This window comes from Nansenia antarctica (assembly GCF_963989245.1).
Source record: "Nansenia antarctica genome assembly, chromosome: 11".
In the NCBI taxonomy this organism is placed as follows: domain Eukaryota; kingdom Metazoa; phylum Chordata; class Actinopteri; order Argentiniformes; family Microstomatidae; genus Nansenia; species Nansenia antarctica.
The window spans coordinates 15,352,652-15,362,964 of NC_137681.1; the positions used below are offsets into that span (position 1 = coordinate 15,352,652).

At 43.9% G+C, this 10,313-nt stretch overlaps 1 protein-coding gene across 1 annotated transcript; it reads left to right on the forward strand.

Moving 5' to 3' along the window:
- Positions 1-1,520: 1,520 nt before the first annotated feature.
- On the forward strand, positions 1,521-8,729 carry irbpl (interphotoreceptor retinoid-binding protein like; the record flags this gene model as incomplete). The annotated part of the gene is made up of 5 exons (XM_080542328.1): positions 1,521-4,273; positions 6,106-7,414; positions 7,563-7,753; positions 8,067-8,209; positions 8,404-8,729. 5 exons carry the CDS (start codon positions 1,521-1,523, stop codon positions 8,727-8,729), a joined length of 4,722 nt encoding a protein of 1,573 aa, XP_080398454.1.
- Between the last annotated feature and the right edge of the window lie 1,584 nt (positions 8,730-10,313).

Consider the following 10,313-nt stretch of genomic DNA (forward strand, 5'->3'; position numbering starts at 1 on the left):
ACTTTTCTATGAGTAAACCTATTCCTTTATTTATTGTCTGTTTTTTGGTTGCATTTAACTCAAGAATACACATCACTCCAGTAAAAGTAAGTAAAAGTGAATCGAAAAAACCTTGCGAGATAAGACAGATAAATATACATTTCAGAGTGATTATGAACAATATTCATTAGTCCATGTACATCGATGAAATAATCCATTTATTGTTCATGGTTCTCTTCCTGACAATGAAAATGTTTGTCAGGGAGGGAAGGAGAGGACCTAGAAATGTATATAACTGCTTCGGCAATTAAAAACAAATATAGCTCAGTCGTAATAAACCACCTTTTTATTTTAAAAAAGATGTGCAGTATCATTTAAGCCTAATTGTTTATATCACTACTACCACTAGTGCTTGAATTGTCCCCTCAGTGGTCCCCTCAGATGATCCACGTTTTATCACAGTGCCAAATACTCCCTCACAAATGACGCAGTGAACAATGGACCAGGGCCGGAGTCTTAAAATCAGATTCCAGGTCCTGATTGGTCACAAGAAATCGCCAGACAGGATTATGTAAAACATGGGGTATTAGAAGTTTAGCGAGATTAACGGTACACTGTAAAGCATTAGCATTGAAAAGAAGTGTTGTTGCGTAACTCCATGTTCTAAAGTAATCTGGGAAGGGGTGTATTATAATCACTAAATTTCAGTGTCAAACTCACTCAACTCTGAATCCTATGGAGTGAATATACTGTAGTAGAAAAGGGAATACAAATCTCAATTCATTTGCAAACATCTGATTCCAAATGGCTCCGTAAAGATTTAGGTTTTTTTCATGTTCATGACCACTGCTGAATCAAGAGCACAGTTGTCATCCTGTGTGTGTAGCATGCTGTTTATGACATGTACACAATGGTGCAATCATGTCTTCCACTTTGTGACCCAACCTTGACCTCCCAAACCCTGACAGTTTTCATCTGGCGGAAGCATTAATGCCTTCCAAGTGATCAGGAGATTCACATCAGCTTTCACACCAACCAGGTGGCCTTTCAGGTCTGCTGCTACACTGTATCAAATTCCCTTTTATTATATATTCAAAAGATATGAGATGCAATATGACAATGTTAATGAAATGTATATAAACTGTTGAAATAATAAATAATGCAAGTTGTGATGAAATGCTTTGTATTTGTATTTAAAATGGAATCAACATGGACACAATGTTTCATGTGACAATTAGGCCTAGTCCTAAAATCTACACTTATGAAATGACATACAGTAAAAGTGGGGCATTCAAATAAACCTTTGGGTTACCCAAATATCGCTCACGATAAGACCTTTGAGACCACATCTGCATTTTTGTCTGCTATTGTCTAGCTGATGCACCGAAGATAATGCGATTAAAGGTTTAATGGGAGCAAAAGCCTCTTATGCCGTTGTTGTGACGGTGAAAACGTTCTCTCCCGACAAAGGACCGTCCCTCGGAATGAATACACTATAACACAGGATGACACGCAGATAAAATAAAACATTCTCCACCACAATGGCAGGGTGTCGACTCTCTCCGGCACTGCTCGTGCTCTTCTGTCATGTCTTGTGTGTCAGCTTGTCTTTCCAGCCGGCGTTGGTGCTGGACATGGCAAAGATTCTCCTTGACAACTACTGCTTCCCAGAAAACCTGGTCGGGATGCAGGAAGCCATCCAGCAAGCCATCAACAGTGGAGAGATCCTCCAGATATCTGACCGGAAGACCTTGGCAGCCGTACTGACAGTCGGTGTGCAGGGTGCACTGAATGACCCCCGGCTGACCGTATCTTTCGAGCCAAACTTTGTCCCTGTGACGCCGCCCGCCCTCCCTTCTCTCCCCACAGACCAACTCATCCGCCTGGTCAGGAACTCAGTGAAGCTGGAGGTCCTGGAGGGCAATGTGGGCTACTTGAGGATCGATCGGATTATAGGGGAGGAGACGGTGGCCAAGCTTGGCACACTCCTCAGGGATAACATCTGGAACAAAGTTGCCCAAACCTCCTCGTTAATCTTTGATCTGCGCTACAGCACAGCTGGGGAGCTGTCCGGGGTCCCTTTCGTCATCTCCTATTTCTCTGAACCAGAGCCACTCATTCACATTGATACTGTGTTTGACCGACCTTCTAACTCTACCAAGGAGCTGTGGACTCTGTCATCTATCATCGGAGAGAGGTATGGAAAGAAAAAAGACCTTATCATTTTAACCAGTAAGCGCACCATTGGGGCGGCCGAGGCAGTTGCCTACACTCTAAAGCATTTGAAGAGGGCTATCATTGTTGGTGAGAGGTCCGCTGGGGGATCAGTGAAAGTGCAGAAGATAAGGATCGCAGACTCTGGTTTCTACATTACAGTTCCAGTGGCCAGGTCTGTTAACCCTATCACAGGCCAGAGCTGGGAGGTGAGTGGAGTGACGCCATCTGTAAATGTCAATGCCAAGGAGGCTGTTGGAAATGCCATGTCTCTACTTGCCGTTAGAAGTGCTATTCCAAAAGCTGTTGAGAGCATCTCGGAGATCATCAAAGAGTTCTACTCCTTCACCGATAGAGTTCCGGCTCTCCTCCATCACCTGGAGTCTACAGACTTCTTCCCTGTCACCTCAGAGGAAGACCTTGCAGCTAAACTCAACCAGGAACTCCAGACTGTGTCAGATGACCCTCGTCTGATGATCAAACTCACCCAAGACCACCCGGTGATTATTGAGGAGGACTTTGAATCTGAGAATATACCAGATGACCCAGTGTTCCTTGGGACCCTGGTAGATACAGTTTTCAAAGTACGTGTCCTACCAGGAAACACTGGTTACATCCGCTTTGACAAGTTTGGTCAGGCGTCCGTTATGGCTAAACTAGAAGAGCAGATTGCCAAAAAGGTGTGGGAGCCTCTAAAAGACACTGACAACCTCATCATCGACCTACGTTTCAACACAGGCGGGTCCTCTGCTTCCCTTGCCATCCTGTTCTCCTATCTCCAAGACGCATCACAGAAACTTCACTTTTTCACCATCTATGACAGGATCCAGAACACCACCATTGAGTATAACACCCTGCCTGGCCTTTTAGGTTCACTCTATGGGTCTAAACGTGGTGTGTATATACTGACCAGCTATTACACCGCCAGTGCTGGGGAGGAGTTTGCTTATCTGATGCAGTCGATGCATCGTGGCACCCTCATTGGGGAGATCACAGCCGGAACTCTGATGCATGCCAAGTCCTTCAAGGTGGCGGACACAGATATTGTCATCACTGTCCCCTTCATAAACTTCATAGACAATCATGGGGAGTGTTGGCTGGGTGGAGGGGTGGTGCCTGATGCCATAGTCCTTGCTGAGGATGCAGTGGACCATGCCAATGAAATTATAGTATTTCACAGGAAGGTTCGCTCCCTGGTAGAGGGGACAGGGGAGCTCATGGAAATACACTACGCCATCCCTGAGGTCGCCACCAAGGTCCACAAAGTGCTGCTTACCAAATGGGCCGAGGGCTACTATAGGTCAGTTGTCGACTATGAGTCACTAGCCTCCCAGCTGACCACGGACCTGCAGGAGACGTCAGGTGACCACCGGCTTCACATCTTCTACTGCGACATTGAACCTGAGTCCTTACATGATGTGCCAAAAATTCCCACATCTGAGGAGGTGGGTTATATCATTGACGCACTGTTCAAGGTAGAGGTGCTGTCAGAGAATGTGGGATATCTGAGGTTTGACATGATGGCAGATGTCGAGGTGGTGAGAGCCATCGGCCCTCAGCTTCTCAATCTGGTGTGGAGTAACATAGTGAATACGGATACTCTGATCATTGATATGAGATATAACACCGGCGGTTACTCCACAGCCATACCCCTCCTGTGTACATACTTCTTTGATGCGGAACCCCTGAGGCATCTTTACACTGTCTTTGACCGCTCCACAACCACCATGACCGAGGTCATGACCCTGCCACAGGTCCAAGGGCAGAGGTACGGCTCAAGCAAGGACATCTACATCCTCACTAGTCACATGACAGGGTCAGCCGCTGAGGCGTTTACACGGACCATGAAGGACCTGAACAGGGCGACAGTGATCGGAGAGCCGACCATCGGAGGGTCACTGTCCAGTGGCACGTACCAGATTGGGGACAGTATCCTGTACGCCTCCATCCCAAACCAAGTGGTTCTGAGTGCTGTCACGGGGAAGGCATGGAGTGTTTCCGGAGTCGAGCCACACATCACAGCCCAGGCAAGCGATGCTCTGGGTGTTGCTCAGAGAATCATCGCAGCGAGGCTTACGAAGCGAGATCAAAGGAAATAATGATTGTGTTTAGTCATATTTCCTTTAAAGGGGCAATTTGGGATTCAAATAATAAAAAAACGGTCACCCTGTCACTTGTTTTGGTTAGCTAGTGGATGCAAGGACTGACCTTCCATGAGATTAAAATGATAGTTTTAACCATGTTCTGAAGCTATAAAGTATTTTGTTATCAAGAAGCTTATATTTTGGGTTATGGTGGGGTAAAACAGTTGAACTAGGCTCATGAGGCATTTCTAAGTTATATTAGTCAAATATATTCCTCCATAATCATCAGTGACTATGTCATTAATCATTCATTTAAAAGTTAAAAAAAGAAAAGGATGTACCAACCCCAAATTGCCACTTTAACTGTTTCTTTTCTTTATTCTGTCTTTGTGAATTAAGATTTTCTGTATTGTTTTAACAAATTTAATATTTCAGTAATTTCCCTGGAACCTCAAAAGGGACTGGTGGTTTGATCTGACCACCCCAATCAAATGAGAAGGTGGTCAGCAAATGGGACAACATTAAGAATTAAAATGTATGTTTATCATGCTAAACAGAAATCTAGAAAAACATACTGTATCTTCTAAATGCATCCTTTGAGAAAAGCGTTTTATTTTATCATTCAAGTAGTACTGTAGATTGCACAGAATGCACACTAGATTGCACATTGTGTATAATTTGGGCACCTTATGAAATCCTCTTTTTTTGCACTTGCACTTGATTATAAAAGCATATCCCAGATGTATGCAGGACTGGGATGAATTGCCTTTTATGAATTTGGCCTGTGTTATTTTGTTTCATAATTGTAATAGATTTAATGGTACATTTCCTTGGTCATCTTTTATCTACTGTATTTGTTTAATCTGTTTGCTATTACTCAACAGGCTATATTTGTGCTAAATCTGTGATTAAGTAGAGAGGGTTCACCTACAGTTTACCATTTTATTTTATCAAGTTGTATTTTGATTATTGTGAGACATTCATTACTCATGTTTTACATTCATTTATTATTATTTTTAAACATCCTCATGCCATCATCTGTGAAAGTGTTAAATCAGTCAGTAGAGGGAGCATGTCCCACATACAACTTGTGGTAACTCACTCTGTAGCAATAGTTACTGAGTTAATGAGAATGTACATCTATAGTTATTGTGAACCCAAAACACCACTATCTATTTTACATTGGTGTAAATGATGTTTTATTTAGGTCATTGCTTGCTGGTGTTTTTCTTTCCATTTGTAATCAACACTAATTGAATAAACTATTGAATAAACTGTTGAATAAACTTCAGAGCTGAATGTCATCATTCATCCTCAAGTGTCAGAAAAAAGGCTTCAGGCTAGCCAATGTGGGTCTAGGAGGGATGGTGGTAGTGGTGGTTCCTATTGACTGTTTTGAGTTCTAAGAATAATGCTGACTAAATACACCACACACACTGACTTAACTGAAACAAAGAGTTTGCAGCCTGATGAGACAGTGATTGTTATAATAAAGATAGTTTTATTGTAAATCTGACACTTCAGTATCAGTACTTCCAGGATGCTGTATAGTCTTCACTAGTCCAGCAAAACATTTTAAATAATTCTGCAACATTATCTATCTAATGTCTTTTTTGTAATCAATTACTGAAACTACCTCATCAAACATATAATTATGCACCAAAATGTATAAGAAACAGTAATGTGAATAATTCAAAAATCAGCTGATTTTGTCAGGTCAAATTTGGCACCTACTTGGCTAGCTTGTTATTGTCTTACAAAAGCACCCAGGATAATACGATTAAGGGTTTATTGTGGGGAAAATCCTCTTATGTGTGTATGTTAACAGAATCCTTACAGTGGTAACAGTGTCATTTGACAAAGGACCTTGTTGCAGAAGGAGTTTCATCCAGAGAACAACTTCCACTGTGGTCTATTGCTACGGTATCTACAAACCAGACAACATGGCAAGAGCTCTCCTCTTGTTGGCATCTCTGGTGGTCCTCTGCAATGTATTTGCCGTCCACGGTGCTTTCGAACCCCAACTGATTGTGGATATGGCTAAAATTCTCATGGACAACTACTGCTCACCAGAGAAACTTGCAGGCATGCAGGCGGCGATCGATGCAGCCAGCAGCAACACAGAGATTCTCAACATCCCAGACGCTGAAACTCTCGCCACAGTCCTGACTAATGGGGTCCAGAGCACCATCAATGACCCACGTCTGGCCGTCTCTCATGAGCCCGGCTACGTCCCTGCAGTCGCCCCCGTCATGCCACCCATGCCCCCAGAGCATCTTGTTGCTATGCTTCAGAGCTCCATCAAGTTGGATGTTCTGGAGGGCAACATCGGCTTCCTGAGGATTGACCACATCATTGGTGAGGAGATGGCAAACAAGATCGGCCCTCTGCTCCTGGAACTGGTTTGGAACAAGATCCTCCCCACGTCCGCGTTGATCTTTGACTTGCGCTACACAGGCAGCGGGGAGGCGTCAGGCATCCCTTACATTGTCTCTTATTTCACTGACGCTGAGCCTCTGATTCACATCGACAGCGTGTATGACCGTCCCTCTGACACCACCACAGAGCTGTGGTCCATGCCCACCCTGCTGGGCGACAGGTACGGCACCGCCAAGCCTCTCGTCATCCTGACCAGCAAGAACACCAAGGGCATCGCTGAGGACGTTGCTTACTGTCTACAGAACCTCAAGAGGGCCACCATCGTCGGGGAGAAGACCGCTGGAGGTTCGTTGAAAGTCGACAAGATCAAGGTTGGGGACACAGACTTCTACGTCTCAGTGCCTGTGGCTAAGTCCATCAACCCTATCACTGGCAAGACCTGGGAGGTCACCGGCGTGACTCCTGATGTCGAAGTCGATGTTGAGGATTCTCTGGCCGCAGCCATTGAAATCATCACACTCCGCATGCAGATCCCTGCTATTGTCCAGGGCGCCGCAGCTCTGGTGGCTGAAAACTACGCCTTTGAGAATGTCGGCACTGATGTTTCAGAGAAGCTGTCAGGACTCCTAGCGAGCGGCGAATACAACATGATCTCGTCTAAGGAAGATCTGCAGGTTAAACTCTCTGCTGACCTCAAAACACTGTCTGGGGACAAGAGTCTGAAGACTACTTCCAACACCCCAGCCCTGCCGCCAATGGTAAAGAATTAATGTATAATAAAAAAATATATAATAATAATAATTTATTTCATAATTAACATGTTGTTACATAGTCCTTAGTATGGATTTTTTTTGTAATTAGACACGTGGAATAGGGACTGATAGTAGGACTCTATGTTGATTTCAGAATTACACTCCAGAAATGTTCATTGAGTTGATCAAGGTCTCCTTCCAAACGGATGTGTTTGAGAACAACATTGGCTACCTGCGCTTTGACATGTTCGGCGACTTTGAGGAGGTTCGACCCATTGCCCAGATCATTGTGGAGCATGTGTGGAACAAAGTTATAAACACAGATGCTCTCATTCTTGACCTCAGGTAGGATTTATTTCTTGAGAGTAAATCACAACTCGGTATACATATTCACAATTCAGAGAGTGGCTTGCTGTTGGTGGGGACTACAACTGTAGGAGGAGGAACTATTAAAAGAAGTTTAATCTGCATCAGTGGAGGCAGAAACTGGGGACGGGCTCATTGTAATGCATGTAATCGAATGAGGAATGGTATCAAACGTGATTTTGATACCATTCCTCATTCCACTCCATGCATTACAATGAGCCTCATGTCCACCCATGTCTAGCCTCCCCTGATCTGCATTGATCTTGAATGAGTGTGCAAATTGTTTTTGCAGGAACAACGTGGGCGGGCCCACCACTGCCATCGCAGGCTTCTGCTCCTACTTCTTTGACGCTGACAAGCAGGTCCTGCTGGACAAGCTGTACGACAGACCCACCGGCACCACCAAGGAGATGTGGAGCCTGGCTGAGCTCACTGGTAATGAACTTGCTTAAGTCTCACTGCCGTGATACATACTGTATTATTGAGTGTATCTATTTGCATTCGAAAATATCAAGTGTTATTATGACAGTTTGTATTATTTAACATTCAAGCTTTCTTAGCTTTCACAGTTTAATTTGCAACAATCCTGTCCCCCGTCCCCTGTCGCCCCCACACCCCCTGCCCCTAAGGTGAGAGGTATGGCCTCAAGAAAACCCTGATCATCCTGATCAGTGGAGCCACGGCTGGCGCTGCAGAAGAGTTTGTCTACATCATGAAGAAGCACGGTCGAGCCATGATCGTTGGTGAGACAACCAGCGGTGCCTCCCACCCCGGGGAGACCTTCCGCATTGCTGAGACCGATCTGTTCCTCAGCATCCCCACCATCCACTCAGATACAACCCATGGCCCCGCATGGGAGGGTGCCGGTATTGCCCCTCACATCCCGGTGGCCGCTGAGGCAGCCCTTGATACCGCCAAGGGCATCCTCAACAAGCACATCACCGGCCAGAAATGAGTTCCCTGACCGGGATATTGTTGGCAACCAAATGGTTTAGGATCTTATTAAGTTCTCAAATGAGTGAAGTATGTAGGGTACAGTTCAATGCTCTCCATTGACAGTTTATACAAAGCCAGCCACTGCACCTAAGCCTTCTCTAGCCTGTTTGTAATCTTCTCCTTTTACAAGGAATGTGATACATTCTGAGCTGGGTCATTGTTGGTTTTTACTTAGCCTAGTTTGGTATGCTGAAATGAGGCTGTTAGTGAAGTGGTTTATAAATCATGAATGTATTTGTGTTGATGATCCATAAGCCCTTGTGGCTATGATTGGCAAAAACAAATGCCTTTATTTTGTGCTGCAAAAAATAATTGTCTGAGATATGTGAATTGTAAACTGAATGACAAATAGAAAGCTGAAATTAGTAAAACAAACAAAACAAAAAAACTTGAGTACTGAATAAAATGCTGACACATTTGAGTTTCCTATTACTGTTATATAATTTGGAGTACCATTGTTAGGACCTTTACATTGTCCTGTCTTTTGGAGAAGCACTCTCAAATAATATGGGGTGTTTCATGCTGTGTATGGGAATGTTGTGTCCATACATAGTGACTTGCCATGTGAGACAATTTGGGTTGTATCAATTCCAATGGTGGGACACAATAAAGACAATGGGAACACAAGAGAAATATGTGTGTGAGTGGTCTGTTTCATTACCGAGGGTTAGAGTAAATCAACAACAACAACACAAATGTGTTAAGACCAAACACATTCTTGGCTCTGAAACACAATCACTGAAAATCCCACCAGACTTTTTCAAGATGGCAATTAAAACATCCCATGGCCTAAAAGAGCCTTAAGTGGAATAAATTCCAGCCACTATTATGCAACTTCATAGCCTAAGCCTCTTGTAATAATCCATGCCAACAACCTAGTGGGATTAATAACTATTTCAGCTAAAAGCAAGAAGGAAACAGCCGTACCAAAACAGTTCACCTATCTGCAATTGAAAACCTCTCTAGTGAAAAGTATCAAGCCGGTCAATTCAAAGATACAATGCAAAGAATATTTACTTTCCTCTCAAAGTCAACTATTGGGATGATAATACATTCTGACCAGGAGATGGCAGCACCGCTGATTTTTAACCAAAGTGAACATAAAATGTTGAATAAATTGGCATAGTGATCACAGCATATACGCAGTTGACCAGGTTTTTAGCACAGAGAAGATCTCCACTTAGACAGTGTCCAATTAGCAGGAAACAACACTGTATACACTGTCAACCAAGAGAGCAAACATCAGTGTTGATGTTTGGGGGTCAGGGTATAGATCTAATATGATTAGATACACAAACGCACACGCACACACACACACACACACACACACTCACACACACACACACACACACACACACACGCACACGCACACGCACACACACACACACACACACACACACACACACACACACACACACACACACACACACATACACTCACACTCACTCACTCACTCACTCCAGTGCCTATATGCTGTAAAAAGGTGCTGAGCCAAAGTCTATGTCTGGGATTTATCATTGACTACTTATATCTAACACTTAGC